Source organism: Bemisia tabaci, chromosome 7 (genome assembly GCF_918797505.1).
Source record: "Bemisia tabaci chromosome 7, PGI_BMITA_v3".
NCBI lineage: Eukaryota > Metazoa > Arthropoda > Insecta > Hemiptera > Aleyrodidae > Bemisia > Bemisia tabaci.
Window position 1 is genome coordinate 26,150,639 of NC_092799.1, and position 21,966 is coordinate 26,172,604.

At 42.9% G+C, this 21,966-nt stretch overlaps 1 protein-coding gene across 10 annotated transcripts in view; it reads left to right on the top strand.

Moving 5' to 3' along the window:
• The window catches only part of by (focal adhesion protein tensin), a 553,251-nt gene that overhangs the window by 491,201 nt on the left and 40,084 nt on the right, over positions 1-21,966 (top strand). For all 10 annotated transcript variants that reach the window (XM_072303044.1, XM_072303043.1, XM_072303048.1 and 7 more), the window contains one exon: positions 4,393-5,074. In XM_072303044.1, coding sequence (XP_072159145.1) covers positions 4,393-5,074 — 682 coding nt within the window. The remainder of the gene's footprint in view (positions 1-4,392; positions 5,075-21,966) is intronic.

Sequence of the window (21,966 nt, forward strand, 5' to 3'; positions counted from 1 at the left end):
CGGTCCCATTTAATGGACCATCATTGAATAGCTTGTTTCGAAAAGTGCCCAACTCTGAAAAAGAAGAAACGAAAGTCCTCGAATGGATTGAAGACCTCGAATAACTTAGAAAAATTCAGCCAAAAATTCTCGGTAAATAGAAAATTCAACATGAAAAACGCGGGATTACTTCTCATGCTTTACCCCCCTCTCTCTCTCTCTCTCTCTCTCTCTCTCTCGTTACTGCCATCAACCTCCCTCCCATCTACCGCGGTCCCATTCAATGGACCATCATTGAATAGCTTGTTTCGAAAAGTGCCCAACTCTGAAAAAGAAGAAATGAAAGTCCTCAAATGGATTGAAGACCTCAAATAACGTAAAAAAATTCAGCCAAAAATTCTCGGTAAATAGAAAATTCAACATGAAAAACGCGAACGTGTGGTGAAATTAATGAACTTAGTTGGGTTTGGTTTCGGATAGGCAACTGAACTAACTCCCTGATGAACCGGAAAGTATCCGTGGGATTTGAAGGCGCTCTAAACGGAGATCGTGCTCTGGAAAAGTTTTCCAATGACGCCTTTACTATGTCGATGCGAATAATTGATAAACGAATTAAGACGCAAATCGGCAGCAAGACGCATGCCGATTGCTGCTGGCAAAATTGCCGGCGATTCCTGACTGCACTGGGAGAAAAAGTCTCGTGGATCCCAGTATAGACTTTTACTCTGGATCCAAAGAACTTCTTTTACAGTAATATTTCCCGCCACCCTGGTGGCTTGCGTTCCTTGTAGTTCACTTTAGAAAGTTTACTATGCATCAAAAATTACACGAATCTTCCTTCGATGTGCGAACTGAAGTTTATAATTGGCTCTGATCTCACTGCTAATATGAAAGTCACTTGCCGTGGTAAAAAGCTCTTTAATATGTTCCACAAATGGGTAGAGTTAAACAAAACAGTCATAGCTGCATTTCAGTGTTTCGATTTTGTATCTCTTATTTGAATTTTTTGGAAGGAAAACGACCAAAATTTTTGCTTTCTATGTCGTTGGGAGGACCTCCTATGTACTTATCAACAGAAAAACTGCTACAAACTTTTTAAAGATGATACTTTGGATGGTTTCCTTCCTTAACCGTAAAATAAGAGATGAGATTTCAAAACATTGCATTGTAAACATGACTTTTCTGCTGAACTCCATCCAAATGATCTGAACGCAGAATGATCTCCCAGAATTTTCAAAACGTAACCGCCGCGAGGGTTGTAATTCTTGAAATTCGAAAAATACACGGCCGGCGGCCCTTGAAAACTCCTGTGGTGAGTAAGATACGCGAATCTACGTGGCCTATCCATCAGAATTACTCATATTTTGCCTGACAGAGCAGATCTCATGTGCTCAGGAAAAACAATGTATGAACCTTCAAATGTTGTCAAATTTCCCAGAATAAAACTTACATGTTTAGCAGGGCCGGATTCACGTACTTACCGCTCATGGGCCGCTTTTATTTTGTCGCCCCCTTCTCACTCGTTTTGAAAAATCAATGAAAACCATCAAGTGAACGAAGAAAGGGTGCATAAGACGCGTTTACTCGTGTTGGCCACATCTTTGCGAAAGCCCTGTCAACACTACTAGCCAAAGTTCGTGGAACTTTGCGCGAAAGGAAATTTAAATTGGCATATTTTTTTGGGATCATAAGTTCGAGGCTATTCAAATATCACGTGAGGCATTTAGGCCGAATTTCCGACACTCCTGCTCTTGTTCTTGTTCCGTACGACAAACTCCCGCTCCTTTTCTTTTGAATTACATAAGACCGGCCCACCCCCATCCCTCTCCAATTTTTAGGAAATAATGAATTTTGCTGAAAAATAGATGAAAAAGTTCATTTATATTCGAATTTTTTTAAACAAATGAAGGCTTACATAAGACCAGGCTCCCCCTCCCCCTCCCCTCCCTCTCTCACCCCTCCCCCTCTCACCCCTCCCCCTCTCACCCCTCCCCCTCTCACCCCTCCCCCTCTCACCCCTCCCCCTCTCACCCCTCCCCCTCTCACCCCTCCCCCTCTCACCCCTCCCCCTCTCTAAGTGGTTCACGTAATACTTCAACGGTCCCAGCCTTGTGAGTATGCTCTCCTAAATTTCCTTGTCCTAAAAATGAATATTTTACCAAGGGAAATTTGACAACATTCGATATCTCTTTCGGCGTTTCTCTATAGCACAGCGAAGTTCATCATCCTCACTCATAATCATCGAGGAGTATTCGAATGAGCTCTAGTGGCACGCGTAATTTCTCTTGGATTAGCCCGCTTATCGGTCGCGAAATCTTTCATCCATCTCCGAGGACCGACTTAAGCGTTTATAAAATCGCCGGCGACGGAGCAATAAATTCGGTGCTTTGTTCGAAACGAGTTTTCAACCAGGGAAACCGCAATTCCACCGGAGGAATCCAGTTCTGCAAGTGCAGTTGCTCCGGTTCTGTTTTAATAATCCATATTTTAAGCGAGACCTTGCTCATCCCGCCGCGTCCACGCGTAAAGTTCGCGTAGTGGATCTCAGCGTCGTAAAACGCCCACGCCAATCTCTGGCTGGGCAGTTGCTGTTGCAGCTCTCGCAAGTTTGTTACTTTGCATTTAATTCATTTGAACTTACGTTAATCAATCGATTTTTAATAGCATCTAGAATCGATTGTATTCAATGGATTTAAATGGAAGAAAAATACCGTTACTAAGTTGCAAGGAATTGTATATGCTCTGTTATCGCTGTACGCTCTAATTGTCACATGCCTACGGCTCATGAGTGTCACATTTAGGTGCAGGGCCGGATTAAGAAGGTGGCCACTTGGGCCGTGGCCCATGGCGGCAAATTTTGCAATTTTTTATAGGTATAAATAAATCGGATTCAGAAAGAAAAATTATCAATGAGAAAAGGGGACAAAATCTTTCTTTCCTGAGAGTACAGTTATTTCTACTTTTGTCGTTTTTCGATGATACAAGAGACAGTATCTTTAATTAGTCGAGTTAAGAGAGGAACTAAACACGCAATTTGGCCTGGAAGTTAGCGCTGAGAGGAATGATTACGAGGACTTGAGGTGAAAAGAAGAAGCCCTCGGCGCGGCGGTCGGTATCTAACGCATATTAGCGCCTACGAGACTGCATGAATACTTCACCCATTGCGCCAAACACAGTGCGGTCAGGAGCGGTTGGCGTGAAACGTATAGCGCCTACAAGAATGCATGAATACTTCACGCATTGCGCCAAACACAGAGCGGTCAGCGTGAAACGCATGGCGCCCACAAGACTGCGTGAACTCTTCACGCATTGCGCCAAACAGTGCTATCAGCGCGGCGCAGCGGCGGAAGTTAAAATTGTTATACCACATTTATGTTTGTTCCTTCATAATTTTTTGGATCATTTCCTCTAAATGGAGGAGTCATTTTTCCGTGCAATTTTGCTAGTAGTGTCGACAGGGATTTCGCAAAAAATGTATCCAACACGAGTTGGTAAACGCGTCTTATGCACCCCTCCGCCTCCTCCTCTGGCACGTTCACTTGATGGTTTTTATTGATGTTTCAAAACGAATGAGAAGGGGGCGACAAAATACAAACGGCCCATGGGCGGCAAGTAGGTAAAACCCGGCCCTGTTTAGGTGGCACATAATTTCGTTTGACAGAATGTAAAATCCCGCTTTTCCATTTCTCCAAAGGGAATCATGCCTACTTTTACATTGGCTCCTATCCACCTTTCACCCCGTGCACCCGCGATCTTTCTCACCCGTCTCTAGTTCCGTTTGGCAGAAATACGTCCAAGTAGCAAGAACCGGAGAGGTTACAGGGATGATGCGGGACTTCTGGATATGCATACAAAGCCGCTTTTATAGGGCTCTCTGGGACACCTAGCTGCCTAAGTCCCCTATCCTCCCAAAGCCATTCAGGGAGTTGCAATACCCTCATATCTTCTCATGGCCTAATGAGACTAGGTCTGTCCTTGCGCAGATCCCCCCGCCCGCGCGGCTGCACAGCCGCCCCTTGCCCATCGGAGTTTTGCCGTGACGTCAGCAGGAGCCCAATCGAGATAACCTCCCGCTCCCCGCCCTCCCCGGGATAGCCTATACCGTTTTCAAACTTCCCGCTCGAAGGGGCTCCTGCTGACGTCATGCGCAGTAGAGGTCTTATTTTCGTTTTCGGAAGGACAGACCTAGTCTCATTAGGCCACGATTTCTTCTGAAACCCCGTGTCACCACCCTTTCACTGGGCGTCCCCTTCGTCTCCTCCCAGGAGGAACCCAATCAAGTATCTTCCTCAGTGTCTTTTCGTCCGTCATTCTTTGAATCATTTTGTATGTATTGAATTTTTAAAATACATGAATTTGTGATACTTTTCATGGAAACAATGCTGATGTGATTTTTTTTTTTGGATGTTTCAGACGGGGAGGTATGCCACACATCGGGGCCGCTGGACGGATCCCTATACGCGACGGTGGGGAAGAAGGGCGGGCTCATTAGCGGGCAGCAGCGCTCGTCTTCCATGGACTCGGGGATCTCCTCGGCGGGGAACGTGCTGAACACGACGGGGAGCCAGAACAACGCGAGCGCGAGCAACGCGTCCTCATCGCCCCCGGGGGCCGACGCGGATCAGCACCGCCAACTCGAGGAGCTCCTCAGCAACATGCTCCTCACCGTGGAGAACATCCCGGACCTGCCCGACCTTGCGCCGCTCCCGCCTCCGCCCGCCGCCAACGCCAACTCGCGGACGCCCGAGCGCCCAGTCAGTGCCAGTCCCGAGTCGGCGCCAGACCGCGAGTCCGGCATCCGCTTCATCGACGACGATATCCCTTATCACGCGAGGCAGGACAGCCAGCCCTTCACCTACGGGGCCGTCCCCAATGAGGCCATGCTTCGCACCCAGATAGCCACCGGGCTCTCCAGCCCCAGCCTCGTCCGCAAGGCCAGTTTCAAGGATAGCCCGCCGCTCCCGGCCCCTGTTATCACCAACGGGCATGGGCACCACAACGACAGGCAGGCCCCTGTCCCTCCCAGGGATTTCAAGAGGAGCCGAAGCAGCCATGCCGTCGCCTCGCCCCCGAGATCGCCCGAGTTCCACGAGGGGTAAGTCCGAATTGTTATCAGTCTAATCTTTGGCTTTAGCATGACAGGTTTTTGAAAATGGAGAATTTGCAGGTGTCTGATTGTTTGAGTGGAATCTACTGAATGATCTGAACATGAGGATACCCTTGGTTCATTAATTGAGCAATTCTTGGAGGAGATATGAGAAAATAACCGAATCTGCTAAAATATATGTGTTTTAAGTGGAAAATACCGCCAGATGACGTCACTAGGTGGTGATTTTTCTTTCTTTTAAATCTATTTTTATACCATTTCCCATATCAGAAAACAATTTTAAAAAATACTGCAAAATTTGATCTTTCAGCACTCTCTGACCAAACAACAACAAAATTGCGTGCAAATTCTCCATTTAGGGGAAACTTGAACTAACCATTTTTCACGTAACCGTTAAAAGCGAGGGAAAAATTACAAATAGTTATCATTCAATTTCTGAATGACTCTGCTGGGAGAGCTTTAACTATTCGCTCCAAATGTCTTCGTTTCCCCGACGAAGGAACGTAACTGCATACCAAAGTTACCAAATTGACTCAAGCAATTCAATTTTCTACAAAAATGTATTTGTACAATTTGTGTTCCAAAGTTTGATTTTTGCATGAAATCAGAGGAGGAATCAGTGAAATATTTAGTCAGAAATGCCCAGAATTCTCCTGGTGAAAATACAATTTGCAAAGGTAAATTCGGCAGCACTGAAGGAGTTACGTTCTTTCGTGGGGAAAACGACGACATGTCTAAATAAAACATTTTTGCGCTCATGTTTGAAAAGGCAGGGGAAAGTCGATCTTTTTTATCTAAAATGTTGAAAAACCATAGAAGTTTGCCGTCAAGCCTCGAATTTCAATGTTGTGTCATTTTATCTGAATGATTTTGATCGCGTCTGTTTTCCGTCGATGGAGCTTAAATTTCGTCCTAAATATGCCTCGTGTAGAGCATTTTCATGCCAGAAGTCCGTTTAATGTTGGGGGAAAAAATGTTTTGTCAGTCAATTGTTATCTCTGAAACCTTGATAAGCCAGGAATTGTATAAAATTAAGGAATTCATCCTGCGTAGCTAGAGTCTTATTTTCATTTTCGTCGCTTAGGAAACTTACGCTTACCGTAGGACTATTGTATACTTTCACATGCCGATGTGTTTATTGGAACAGACAAAAATACGAATCGACAACGCGAAGTCGTAAAAATTCTATCCCAATTATTCGTTTTCTGGGAAAAGATTAACCTACCGTTCAATTTTCAGTGTCATGCATACAGGGTATTTGCTAAACATGCTCCTGGGAGCATATATTTTAGTTGTTCCTTCTGTAAATAACGTGAGCTGGGCGGTACTTGCAATATAGCTACAACGCAGGAATGTATTTTACGATCAAACAATGGATGCGTGTAAAAACTGCATCTCAGCAATGGAAAGAAGAAAGTCATAAAATTGTCTGCTAAGTGAGCCGCTAATGCGGAGTGGATAAACATGCACATTGAAATTACAGGAGAAATCAGATTAGCGCTGTAACGAAGAAGGAAAAAAGTTCAATCCTTAGCATAGTAGCAGACATGTTTCTTTTTTTCTTCATTTAATGTTGCATATTCTGACAAGACGTAAGTGAAATTGAACAATTTAAATAATTTTGGGATAATCCAAAAACTCGCTCCGAAGCTATTACCAGTGCTCTCAGGTTCGAACAGAAATAAACGGTCTTTTATTTGCAGTATTTGTTAAACGGGAATTTTATCAGCATGTTCGAGGTTTATTCGCCCACTTTTTCGAAAGACACTTGTGTCTGCGTGTTTCTGCATGCTTAGGGTCTCTCGGAGGTGAAATTTAATCTGAACCGAGTTTTCCTCATGCAATAATGCACTTACTTACGAAGCGGATGCTGACAAAAAATCAGAAAGGAAAAAAAACCGGCACGACGAACTCGAGCGTAAACGATACTTCCTAAGGAGTAAAATTTAGCCCGACAAATCCTCGTTTTTTAAATTTTTCGCGGCTAATACCTCGAAATATTTTAAATGCTCTAGCTGCGTCCCTTTCTAGGTTATCGTCAGCTTATTGGCGACCTGTGTTTTCAAATACAATCATTTACATTAAGAACCCAATTTGCGTGTGATATTCAGGTCGGATCGTAAAATTAGTTGATGATCTGCCATCGAAAGTCATGAAAAGCTTTCCTTTTTTGAACTCCGTAACCGCGAGACATCGTCGTGATTGGACGTTCAAGTAGAGTTTTTCCTTAATTACGGTTAGGATTCCGAAACATGGTACAACTTAATCATTTCATCGCTTGCAATCCTCACCGGAAGAAAAACACATTGGATCTAGAGTCCAGACTCTTAAAAACATCGACAAGAAAAAATACTCTTGATTCAATCAGATTTAAGCTTAAATCAAGAACCAAGCCTCCTAATTTGAGCGGATTTCCTTTTGATTTAAGCTTAAATCTGATTGAATCAAGAGTCCTTTTTCTTGTCAATGTTTTCAAGAGTCTGGACTCTAAATCCAATGTGTTTTCTTTTCCAGTGCTTGCAAACCTCTGTTTGAAGGATTAGCCAAAGAGGCACTTTAAGTTCAAGGCTTCTTCCCCACGTCCCCAAAATTGACTTCCATAAAATGTGATTTTTCGCCTTTTTCAGAAGTTTTAGCCTTTTGAATATACCACCAGCATTTGTCTTCAATTTTCCTTCCTCTTTTACGAACGATCACTAGGGCATAACCCTGTTTGCCATGTCATCTAGTAACGGTTTTCTCAGTTCGAGCAATGACATTAATTGAGGCAAAAGTTATGTTCGAAAGTCAACACCATTTTTCGCTTGGTGATGATTAACTTGCCAAGCATTTTCTCGATGAAATGATAGCTCATGCACATCGGACCAAGCAGGTTGCAAAGCAAGTTTGTCAAACTAAATCTCGTTTTCCTAAAAAAGTTGCTCAACACTGGTCATCGATCATCATTGAACGGATCTGAGCGTTAACTTCCGAAAATAACATTAAGACAGGAGGGAAGATAGTAGTGCGGGACATATAACATGTTTCCGTCTACCACCTTCTGAATTGGCTTAGCCGCTCCGCGGTTAAATTTGTCGTGGCAACGCCCATCTTTAAAAGAACTTGACTCACTAGAGCAGTAACTACTTCACGGCATATTCAAATCAGTTCCTCGGAATCAGGTGACTAATAACGTGTTATTTCCGACGCTTTTTGGACTAATTTAATCAGAATCAGTAACATCAAACATTGCCCGATTGCTACCATTATTCATTTTTTTCCCGCAGCGAACTAACGAATAGCTATATTATGACTTGGAATTTGGATCGCGCTAAGCAGAAAGGAATCAAGCCTCATCAGATATTGCCAAATTTAATCGGGCAATTTAATTTTTTACATGAATTTAATTGTGATGTTTGTGCAAATATCAATGAATTTTCTGCATTGTACTTAGCAAATTCCTCAATATTTTAAAAAAAAATCCGCTTAAACGTTCTTTTGTAAAAAAATTAAATTGCCCAGTTATATTTGGCAATAGCTGATGTGACTTGGTACCTTTCTGCTAAACGCGGTCCATTTCGTTTTGCTCTTCTTTAAAAAAAAAAAAAAAAAAAAAAAAAAAACTAATAAAACATGATAGGAAGTTAGGCAACTGTTCAAACGCTTGCGGCATTTCTGGTTAAATCTGTCCAAATCGCCCCCTCCAAATAGGCGAATTCTAGCCCGCAGCAAGTTGAAACTGCAATTTTTTTTTACCTCTTTCGCTTTTCGTGCCATCCATCGGATGCCTGCATTGTTTATTTTTTTCCAATGCCATGAGTCTGCACTGCTCATCGCGTCTCCGTATACTATCATGGACCTTTGCCAGGCAGTTCCCCCGTGTCGAGTTATTATCAGATAGCATCTCCCAAGTTTTGCCCCCGAGCCACTCCCCGCCCCCGCTCTCCCTTATCAATACCCTCCCCCTCCCTCCGTCCATCCATGCCGCGCGGACATCAGCGCACCAACCTGGCGCTGAAATAGTGCTTACCGTTTATACATAATGTATAGATTTAATAATTGTATCCACACTTATCGCTGTGCGCTTGCCAACAATTCCTTTTTAACGCTCGAACGTGCCATTTATAAGGAAGATAACTGGTATTTGCACAGGTAACCTGTGCTTTGAAGTGTCGCGAGGAGCAAGTGTCGTTATCAACCGCGGCAGACAGATGACTTTCAGGATCGATGTGAATCGAACCACGTGTAAATGACCGAACTGATTTCTCAGTCTACGGGTTTCGGATTTCCTGTCCCTCTGGAAATATCGATCGTTGTGAATGTACTTTTGTTGGCTACAAATACCCGATCAATACAGGTGCTCTTGGAGTCGTTCGGATCCTTTGGCTCAAGGCCATAAACGACTGATTAGAGGCTAAATAGATAATTATCGATTGTTATCGCAAAGCAATTCAAGTCAATAAATGAGGGCAATAAACGAGATGGTTTCAAGTTTCGTGCCGGAGGAAATAAATAATTGGCTGATCTACTTTTATTTCTTAAACACGGTTCATTGCAACTGAATTCTCCTATTAAATGGTATAAGGAACAGGCCGAGATCTATACTCGAGTTGAGATTTCTAGCCAATAGAGAAGTACCCAAAAATGTTATGAATTTTTAACTAGCGCGCCCGATTTTTAGGGGTGAATAGGAAGAGGATCATTTCGGCCTTTCTTGGATGACAGAGCTTAACCCCATTCCAAGGTTGCAAAATTTACTCAAACAATCTAATTTTTTGCATGAATGTACTTGTGCAAATTTTGTCTAAAATTTGTCTGATTTTTACATGAGATCAGAAGAAAAATCAGTAAAATTTTCCGTGAAAATGCTCGAGGTTCTACTGATAAAAATGCAGTTTGTGCGGGGTTTGGCAACATAGAAACGTATTTACGTTCTTTCGTTGTGGGAACGACGATTTGACTAAAGACGGCGTAATTTTCAGACACTTTAGATCAAATTACAAACAAAATTATCTGAGAAATTGGCATAAAAATATTCAAAAATTTTCCTGAAAATTAGTGATTTGCCAGAGGAAATTTGGCAACGCCTGAAGGCTTATACGGCGTTCTTCCTTAGCACGGCAGTCTACGAGTAGTTAATCCGTGAACCAAATCAAGTGTCTTTTGTTTTCGAAAAGTGCAGCTTGTCCGAAATTGGTTACATGACGCCGTTTCACCGGAAGTGAGTGACCTTTACGCCAAGAAAACCAGGCGCTCCTATTGTAGAACGGTCGCGCAATTCGAGTTGTAGCTTTAAAGGGTATTACGTGACATTTTTGCTCACTACCGTCCGAGTACGAAAAGAGCTTGTATGCATCAGAGCTCAAAGTTTCGAATTGGACCTCTCTCCATCGGGCAATAGTTTGTCTATCTCTATTGTGCTAAAGGAAAACGACTATTTTTGTCACAGGATTCTCCGTGTATTTGAAACAATCATAATCGGAGAAAATGCTTCATGTCATTTTGCCTTTCCTGCATCTCCGCGCCGTGATGATTTTAAGGTGCGGCTCAGGAGCCGAATTTTGTTGGTCCCTCCACCGTTCTTAAATATACTGTAACTACATACTGCCGTGCTAAGGAAGAACGTCGCATGAACTTTCGAGAGCTGCCAAATGTCTCCGGAAAAAACATGTATTTTTGGGGAAAGTTATGCTTATTTTTCCTTGAAATTTTTCGATATTCTAGATTAAATTGCGAACAAAATTGCCTAACATATTCAAAGAAAAATCATGACAATTTTCGTAGTAAATTCGTTTTTTATCGAAGGAAATTTGGCAACGCTTGAAGGCTCATACGGCTTTCTTCCTAAGCACGACAGTACTGAGGACGAGTCGCGACTGCACTTAAGTCCGGCTTAGCGCTACTAATTGGCCAGTCGTGTGGTTTGAACCCATTGATGGATGTCGGGCACCTGCATGCGAAAGAGCTGACAAAATTCGGCTGAGCCTTTTTTTCACCCTTCATCTTAAAATAATCTCGAGAGTTTATTTTTTTTTTACCGTTCAACCCAAAGAATATTTGCTTTGAAACTCTTACATTTATCGATCAATAAATTTGAATCCATAAAACCATTGCATTGACCGTATCGGCAGGCTGTGGCTTATGAACTATTCTCGCGGCCAATATCTCCTCTCGAGACAGCTTGTTTTCAAGAACATGCAATCGATGGTTTCCGGTGCCGTTGCAGTCTATTTAAATCTGGATTTCTGAGAGGGAAAAAAATTTAGGCCTGCGGTTGTTTTCCCGAACGAGTAAGCAAGAAAAGCACGAGGAAGAAAACAAACAGTAAATTGGTCGGCGGAGACTAAATTTAAAATTGTTTCACTTGATGAGATCGTTTCTCGACTCCGAGCCCTAGGACAGATCTCCAAGTCTCCATACGCCCACAGGAAGAGACGCGCTAACCCAGTTTCAAGTTGCCGGCAATGTTGCCCAGTCGGGAACGAAATATCACCCCGCGATTGAATTAGCTAAATGCTTATTTTATTTTTTCATGGAAAGTGTTTCATCATGTATATGCGAAAATGAAATTTGAAATTTGATCAGGGAAGACATTAATTATTATACATACAGCTTCCATCAATGACTCGAAAAATATGTCCCATGCAAAATCTCGCATATATGCTTTTAATTTTTTTAATTTTCTCTTGACACACCTCTAAATTTGCCGAAATATTTAACGATTTCCTATTTTATTCGATAATGAGACGCCTGCTCTCTTCTTCCAGCTGAGGTAGTTAAAAGGCATTGAATGGAACTCTCTTACCGAGATGGAAGTCATCCAAAATACCTCATTATTATTTTATTGTAGAAAAGGTGTTCGTGCTTTTTGGTGTGCAAAAATAACCTGTCCTATAAAGTTTTGTCGTGTTATGACTTTCAATAGTTCTTTCAAGTCTGATGTTCTTAAGGGCACTGTAAAATGTTAAGCACTTTGCAGGTAAATCGTACTTGTTAAGCAGATTTTTTTTATTTATTATTTTTGTTGTATTATTTCAATGACATCAACCGAGATTAGCCTAACTATCCCAGAAGTTCCCTAATTGCCTCTCGTGTATAATTTTTTTTTTTTTTAAACTATTCAAAATTTGTCTTGAAATTTTGTGTGTATAAACGTTATGCTGAGAAAAACGATGAGTCCATAACACAAGTTTACTGTTTAAAGACGATGGAAGTGTAGAAGTGTAGGAGGAAGCTGTTGAGATATTAGACTGACTTGTACAGCAGCCCCAACCTAAAGAGTTTACTCCTCTGTACTAGAGTCCATTTATACTGAGACTCAAGACAACACCCCCCATGGAGTCACAAATGGGAATAAAGATTACAGAAATTGAACGTTTTTCGTAATCTTTGATCGGCTCATTCTCAAATTCCTCTCTCCGTTCCTTCTCTCGTTCCGTTTATTCCTTGCCGAACCCATAATTCCCTGGTCCATTCCAGATTATAATCTTTGCAATCGGCAAAAATGTAATCTTTATTCCCGTTTGTGACACTGTGGAGGCCTAAAATACGGGAACCAATCAGAAATGGATTCACATTGTCTTGACTCTCAGTATAAAGGGACTCTACTCTGTGCCAAAGAAAATAAATAAATATTAGCAATTTGGCAACTTCGTCGAGTGTGCTTCCCGCAACAATCGAAGCGGCCGGGGCGCCTCCCTCGACTTGGGTCATCAACATTTTGAAAATGGTCCTCCGTCATTTGTAACCGAATGTTGTCACTGCACTGCGCCGCGCCAAAATATGATGTAGATGATCTTATAAGGATACACAAGGGTGCTTGTGTTTCATGTTGTCATGATCGAACGAACAATAGCCCTCGCGCTCGAATTAATGATTTTATCTCCTCTTTCGCCATTGAATCGCTGCTCATCCTAGGTTCCGGCTTTTGAATATCGTTGGGTTCATCTCGCGCTATGTTTAAAAATAATTTCGCTCTTGCCGCTTTTTAGACACTTTTTGGTTTCGATGCTAAATCGCCCTTTATCAGCATACTCAACTTCTCGTCAAAAATAATCGGAGTTATCGAGTTGAAGACTCAGGTGGTAATATATGTACTGCCCGGCTTAGGAAGAACGCCTTATGAACATTCGAGGGTTGCCAAATTTCCCTGGTTAAAACATGGCTTTTGTACCCTGGTAAAAATTGGCGATAGGAGCTGCGTTTCAAAATACCATAGGAGTTCATATAGCCGACTGAAGAAGGCGATAGAAAATCATATAGCTGACTGTAGAAAGTGGAAAAAATTATACGGCCGGGCTATACGAAGCGATAAAAAATTATACAGCCGGGCTATAGTTCCTATCGCCGGGTTTTACACTTTATCCTCTGGCTGTTGCTTTTTCGCCATCGGCCATCAAAGGCTATAAGAAATTGTGTAGAAATTCGTGTGCTTTGTAAATCCTTAAGTTTGTACGGAATCGCCTTCATATTTACAAAACGCACATTATATTTTCCTTCACTACATATTTTTTTTTCATCAATTAAAATGAGAATAATCCATACAGAGTGTGCAAACATTTCAAAGTCATGAGTTGAAAAACGCTGACTCCGCGAGATTAAATATTAGAGCCTAACACAAAACGGAGCGGCGGCGCACTGGCGCCTTCAAACCTAACAGGGATACTTCACGCATTGCGCAATGCGTGAAGTATCCCTGTTAGGTTTGAAGGCGCTTATGCGCGTGTCACGCTGGTTGCCTGCCGCGCCGCGCCGCAGCGTACCACGGCGCTTGAAGCAACTATTTCACACCAGAGGTATTGCACAGTATCATACAAAATTGCAGGCGCTCCGACATGTTGGGAATGGAAGGTATCCTTCAAAAGTACGGAGCTTTCCTGGCAAAATAAATCAAGATACTACTGCCCAAAAAGAGAGCGGTAGTCCAAAAACTCACTAAGTCCTATTATCCGTAATTAGTGACGTTTAGCATACACTTTATCGCCAGGCTGTTGCTTAGTCGCCATCGGCTATAAAAGGCTATAAGAAATTGTGTTGCCTGCTATAGAAGCTATTGGAAATCTTACAGCCGGCTGTAGGTCTATGGTATTTTGGAACACAGATTCTACTGCCAATTTTTACCAGGGTAGGAAAGTTATGTACAATTTTCCTTGAAATTTTCAGATATTTTATAACAAATTGCGCACAAAATTTTCGGAAAATTTTGAAGAAAAGTATTCTCAGTAAATATTTGACCAGCGCAACCAACCCATTCTCGTTTCTGCGAAAGATTGGAAGGTCGAAATCGGGCTCTGCATGCTTGGTGTGCCGTGTGCGACGGTTAATGGTCTCCCTTTTCGTTTACCATTGACCCCGCCCGCAAAGGCGCGGTATCGGGTGTAGCGTCCATTTAAAGCCATTTAATAAACAATGCAATGAGCTTTCTTCAGATCGGTGAGCCACAAGCGTGAGTGTATCGGAAACCGTTCGGAGTTCGCCCAGTTTGTCAGTGTAACAGGAGAGCAATTTCGTTCCGTTTAATTGAGCGGAATGGAAAAGACAGAGCATGTAGCGAAAAAGGAGCACGACCTAATTATTTTAAAGTGTGAGCACTACATCTCAGAAGTAACATATACTTCTTCTCAGTAATACTAAGCAGGTCTTGTATACTCAGTATATACCAAGTAATACCTTAAAATACTAAGAAGTAAAAAGTAAATCAATTAAAGAGTAAATGGATTGCATTTCACAAAAAGGAACCACTAGCATTGCAATGTTGCTAAGATTGTGCAACTTCTTTTGTCTTGGAGGAAAAACCCGATTATCCATTAATAGTTTCTATTTTACTCGCTAAAAACTGTAAATTTAAGACAAAAATTACCATCTAAATTTCATAGTTTTTCACAATTTCCGCAATTTTATTGCAAAAGATGAAGTTGCACAATCTTAGCATCATTGCAATGCTAGTGGTTCCTTTTTGCAAAATGCATTCCAAATGCAAGTGAAGTGTAAACTTTACTGTGAGTGAGGTGGTGAGGTGGTTTTAGGTAATAGCTCGCTGAACCCATTGATCACGGTAGGCGAGTTTTAGCAACTTTCAAGCGAGTTCATTGCGAGTTTTAGCAATTAGCTTGCTGAACTCGTTGCACTGAAGAAAAAACTTACGGGATATTGAGACAAACCGTCCGTTCCGAGCTCAGAGGCCGAAAGTTCCGGGTGCTACGCTCGGGACTTTTGGCCTCTGAGCCCGGAACGTGGACCGTATGTCTGTACAGCCCGTAAGTACGACTTTCGCAGCCGGAGTTTTTTTCAGTGTGCTCAATTTTTCCGTCATGAGTCATCATCAGACGAATCTAAGCGTTGCCTTCCGAAAGTACAACTTTTACACCATATGGAAGGTATCAGCGCGAGATCTTTCAAATATATCTCTGTTTTCCACGAGTTTCAGAATCGGGCTACTGCAGGCCGTTGCGGGCGGTAAGCCAATTTTTTTACACCATTTATCACACGACCTTGATGGATAGAAAGCATCGCGTGTACGGGAACCTTTCGATCAAGGTCGATGGCTAACGACCCGTTCGTCAATTTATCCTCTGGGTTGCGTAAGGAATAAGCACATCTTCGGAAAGTTTCAAGCACCCGCCGAGAAACGTTCGACTCGTTATTCCACAATGCTCAGGAAAAACGCCGTATGAGCTTTCAGACGTTGCCTTATCTCTGCCGACAAATCACAAAATTTCGGAAACATTTATAAGTATTTGCCTTCCAATTTTTAACAGGTTTCTGCTCGTAGTTTGATCTGCAGCGTCTGAAAATTTCAAGGAGAAAAATTCATAAATTTTCTCGAAAAAAAATATTTTCTGAGAGGCAATTTGGCTACTTTTGAATGCTCATACGGCGTTTTTCCATTAGCACGGCAGAATGCGAGTCGTTATTCGTAGGTCACTCCACGGGTCTCGTTTGTTCGGAGAGAGGTTACTTATGCTGCCGTGCTAAGGAAGAACGCCGTATGAACCTTCAGACGTTGCCAAATTTCCTTCGATAAATACAGAATTTACTGGGAAAATTATAAATATTTGTTTCCAAAATTTTCATACAATTTTGTGCGCAATTTAATCTAAAATATCCGAAAATTTCAAAGGAAAATATGCATGAATGTCGTCAAATATACATGTTTTATCTAGGGAAGTTTGGCAACTCCCGAATGTTCTTACGACGTTCTTCCTTAGCACGGGTAGCTTAGTATGTAGTTGTATGCACGGCCTAACTACGGACCGCGCGGCCGGGCATAAATCAACAAAGTTGGGCCTCCGGACTTGGGACGGGCCGGCGGCGAAGCGAGCGCCTTTTTAAGAAGAGCTCAATAGCTTCGCCGCGCCGCTTTTATTGATACCCGACTAATGACCGATGAACGATCGGGTCCGTCCAGCCGCCCGCTTGCCTCCACGACCAGCGGGGTTGTCGCTTCAGTCCAAGATGACCCTCCGAAATTGGGATTTGATTGATTTGAGAAAAACCAATCAAACGATCAAAACAGTTAACATCGACAAACCAATCAAAATAGGCTAAATAGCGAAAACCGCCTGAAGAGCAAAAGCTATTCAGGCAGTCAAAACTGTCAAAACCAACAAATTAAACAAATAGGACCCCACCAAATTGGGATTTGATTGACCCTATGATTGACCCTTTGATGGATCCTATGACCCTATGATTGTTTGAGAAAAACCAATCAAACGGCCAAAACAGTCAAAATCGACGAACCAGTCAAAATGGACAAAATACAAAAACCGCCTGGAGAGGAAAAAACTATTCAGGCGGTCAAAACAGTCAAAACCAACAAATTGGTCAAATAAGACCCCACCAAATTGGGATTTAATTGACCCTTTGATCGTTTGAGAAAAACCAATCAAACGGTCAAAACAGTCAAAACCAACAAATTAGTCAAATTAGACCCCACCAACTTGGAATTTGATTTATCCTTCGATTAGTTTGAAAAAAAAAACCAATCAAACGGTCAAAACAGTCAAAACGGACGAACCAGTCAAAATGGGCGAAACGCAAAAATCGCCTGGAGAGCAAAAACTATTCAGGCGGTCAAAACCAACAAATTGGTCAAAGAAGACCCCACTAAATTGGGATTTGATTGACCCTATGATTGTGTGAGAAAAACCAACCAAACGGTCAAAACAGTCAAAACTGACAAACCAGTCAAATTAGACCCCACCAACTTGGGATTTGATTTATCCTTTGATTGGTTTGCGAAAAACCAATCCAACAGTCAAAACGGACGAACCAGTCAAAGTAGGCTAAATGCAAAAAATCGCCTGGAGAGTAAGAACTATTCAGGCGGTAAAAACCATCAAATTAGTCAAATAAGACGCCACCGGTGACATCGCATCGACCATCGGGCGCTCTCGCGCATGCGTGCGGCACCCGTGACACGGCCGCGATCTCCAGACCGGAGCAACGACCAACGACCAACGTGTCGATGTCGCGGCGTGGCGATTGCGTCGCGTCGTGGACCCGCGACCCGGGCGCCCGCTCTCGAGCACATGTTCTCACGAGGCGGTTTTTCCGGGCTTTTCGGACGGGTGCCCGGCCGAAACCGGCGCCCCGGCCGGCGACCGCGGTCCACTCCCCCGTCGACCGCCCGGCGCCCGCCGGCCCGGCCCGCTTCTCGCCGTTTCGCCGCCGATGGTCAACATCTGTCTCGTAACCCACTTTTCCCCCTCCCGCCTCACGCGCCGGCTCGTGCTCCCATGTATCGCGCTCGCATCTTTTGCTCTTGCTCGCGAGCCCCCCCCCCCCCCTCCCCCCGGCTCTCCTTTCCTCATCCTGGAATTCGTCTCTACCTTCCTCGGTGCTTTTTTCTGCGGTGCATCCTTGTCGCCGTTCCGATGGTGTCTTAATATTAATCACCTACGCCAGGATGGGTCAGTTGCGCTGGTCACATAATTGTGTTTTGATGCTTTATTCTTGCAGATCAACTAAAAATAACAAAATCCGTCCAAAAAGCTACTTTCTGCGTTTAATATTAACCGAGATATCGCGCTTTGAAATACTTGATTTATGACGTCATCCACCGCGGTAGTACATACCATGTTATGCACTACCGCGATGGATGACGTCAAAAACCCGACTTTTCAAAGGACGGTAGCTCGGTTAATATTCAACGTCGAAAATTGCTGTTTAGACAGATCTTCTTAATTTTAGTTGATCTACAAAAGTCAAGCATCAAAACACGATTTTGTGACCAGCGCAACCAACCCCGTTGGATACATCTAGCCCGTTTGAAAACGGTGAAAAGCGCACGATTGGTAAGAACGCCTTCAAACTGTCGGATTGGCAAAATAGACCACAATAGTGTACGAATAGTTATCTCCTTAGTTTTGTTTTTAAGTCTGTGTAACTTCCTTAAAAACTAAGGAAGGCGCCCGACAGCTAGAAACGCCTTCACATTGCCAGATCTGCAAAATAGACCAAAACAAAGTACGAATAGTTATCTCCTGCCATAGGCAATAGAGCTGTCGCATAGTGACCCTGATTTGTTGAATCGGTGAAAATATAGTTACGGTTCTACAGATATTTCTACTATTCTACTAGCTTCAGTCTCGCTCCGTTGAACTCCGAGCCTCTCCCACACCCAACCGTAAGGCTCGTCCAAAACGGAAACCGTATCGAGAAACAATGATCAGATGAGCCGTGACGCGGTGGCGTCGTAAAAAGACTCGGTGGAACGCTCGGAGAAGAAATTTTCTTTAGCGCGCCGCTTACGTTACGCAATCCGTATCAGCGGCGCTTTGGTTCCATATAGGGATGTTGCAGGACGGTCCCGGTCCACCAAAGCGGCCATCCTTGTTGCCAAGTCGGCTATAATTTAGCCACGTTCCTCACCTTTCCGCTGCGTAATTCGGTGGTTTCTTGCACATCTGCTCAACGCTCCGGGGCGGGTGGACGCCGCGGTGGTGGCCTACTCTCCTGCCTTAAGGAGAAACGGCGTGTGAGCAGTCTAGTGTTGCCAGATCGTCCCCGATATAATGTTTATTTTTGTGGAGAGTTGTGAATGTTTTCATCGAAAGCTGGTAAGTTAAAATAAATTAGACCACATACAGCAATTGGGAACCCCGAATTCTGGCTCATTTTAGAAACGACATATGTGTAATATAGTTTCCGTATGTAAATAGGTGTTTTTATGTATGATTAGGAAATTGTAGTTCCTCGCTGCAGAATTAAATCTGAATGAAATTTTGGCTCATTTTAGAAACAACATGTGTGTGATCAGTCTCCGTGTATAAATAGGTGTTTTTATGTATAGCTGAAAAATTGTAGTTCCTTACTGCAGAATGAAATTAAATTGTAAGTCACTACGCAAACGGGAGTTCGGGCTTTTCAACAAAGAGTCTAGCTTTTGGAAAGATAGAACGTTTTTTCTTCGTACGTTTGCATGAAGATTAAACTGCGTAAAGCGGGAATTGAACTGAATAAATGCGGCTTATCTCTAGATGTATTAAAAACTTTTGTGTGGGTATTGTGTTAAATTGAGCCAAAAGTTATTCTTGCGAGTTCCGCGTTTCACGCACTCGTTTCCCTCTGATTTCCTACATGTTTTTACCTAGCGTAACGATGGTCAAAGTGCGGAACCACATACATTCATTGCGGTGTGTCGAAATGACTGATTTAATATATTTTCTAGTAAGAATCACTATTTCTGGCTTATTTTTTAATCAACCTGTGCTTTCGGTTTTTCTATGCGTGCAGATAAGTGCTTTTAAGCCAGATAATGTGGTTCCGTATCGCAAAATTTAGACCAATTAGCAGTCAAGAGAAGAAAATAATTGGAGAATCGCATTCCGCGTTTTGTGATTAAAATTAAATTAAATGTAGGAACATGTTTACCAGAACACGCAATTTTGAATAATCAAGTGTTTATTTTCATGTTACTTTCTCGGATGAATTTCCGCATTTCGGCGAAAGAAAATACAAGATTCTCTAAAAACGCGCTGTTTATCAAAATAAATTTGGCAAATTTCGAATGCACGTACGTCCTTTTTCCTAAGCGAGGCAGTCGATCTCTCGCTCAGCGGTCGAGCGTAACGTCGAAGAACTTACGGTGGGACTGTCCGTCGTTTTCGTTTCAGTTCGTGTTGCGACAGCATTCCGTTGTCCGCTCAAATAAAGCCATCACCCTCCTCCTCCAGCTTTCATCTAACACCTCCCAACCCACCGATCGCTACCTACAGCTCAGCTTGCGAGCTTTATCGAGTCATCCTATACTGTGGGGCTTCAAGCTGATCATTGAAATCGATAGACTAAGAAGACATAGGGAGTATGGAGCGTTCCCATTGGTTGAAACGGGTGGTTCTTATGGACTGAGGGGGAAAATGGACTAACTGTAAGGTCTCTCGTTGGTTGCTGTTAATTTTTCTATTTCTCATCTCCTCTGCCCATCGCAACCACCCGCTCCCACCATTTGCCCCTATTCTTCTTTGTCTATAGCTTTGTCTATCAATTTGAATTTGAGCCTGCTGGTTTGAATGGCGCGGTGTGGTCCCGCGAAGAAAAAATCTACCCGCACCGAGAAAAAGTATTCGGTTGTATGAAACATAAGTACGGTAGGTTCATGCAACCGTACGCTTGATTCTAAGAACCGTATCCTCGGTTTATATAAAACCGAGCTTTTTCATTAGTTCGGTTTGACTTCCGAGAGCTTAGTAAGAGCTCGGACCGAACTTTTTTCTCTGTATACTATCTTGCCTTCAGTAATTTTCTTGAGTTGACTCTCACATTTGCCTAGTGATACGGAGAGGAAATAATCGTCGCTGCCACAGTGTCATCAGTGCGGATATCAGATCCTACCTATTTTTCTAGTTGTATAGTAACGATGTTAAGATGAGCATTGCGCTTACTCAAGTTATTGGATGGATAAAATACTTCAGGAGTATGTTTCCAAAGTCTCTAGGGGTAAAAATTACTTCCAGCATAAAAAATACCTATCGGAAAATTGATCATTGAACATTCTTCACAGGAAATACTTTTTAATGTGAGCTAGGAATAGTTCTTCATTGAAAAATGTACAGTCCGAATAATAGACGCTTATGGGGCCCTTGCCTTGGCGGAGGCAAATAAGGAACTTCCGTTAGTGCCGCGGCAATGCGGTGGAATCTTTACTTTTGGGGGCTCAACATTTCCTTATGGCCAGTGATGGAGCTGTCACCGTCCTTCCTTGTTGGCTGTTGACTTTTGGGATGAGCAGTTAGCCCAGAAAGTTTCTAAAACATCGTCTGGTTTGCTAAAGAAGCCATCAGAAAAGTCGCTCAAGGGTTGCATGATGAAGCCTTGGGGGAAAAAGTTTCCACCTGTCACCGAGAGGTTGAAGGAGATCTCAATTATTGTCTCTGGTTCTTGGTGACAGGAAAGAACTTATTACTCTCGGAGCTCCACCACTAACCCTGGAAATTGTTTTCTTTTAGGTAAACAATTCCCTCTTTAGTATAAACAAACCAATATTATCGAGTAACTTATTTGTCAGTCGGATCAGCTCGAGGCTCAACAGCCAACAAAAAAGTAGGATAACTGTTGCTGCCCGTGAGGAAGAATGTCATCCCGTATTCGCATCAACTACAACTCCTCAGCTAGTCGAGTAATAACAGCCGGGTCCCGTTAGATTCGCCTTCATTTTTGAACGATACAATAACACGACTCCGAAGCTCGAATAGTCGCATCTCGTAAGTTTACTCGTTTCGCCTCCACGTCCGCAGGAGTAAAGACAGCCGCGACCAATTTCGATTCGCCTTCATTTTCGGGTGATACCATACTACGACTTCAGAGCTCGAATAGTTGCATCTCGGTGTAAGTATCGTTCCCCCTTTTGCAGGACGGTGAAAAACAGAATTAGGTGATATGAGGGCATCAAAAATATGATT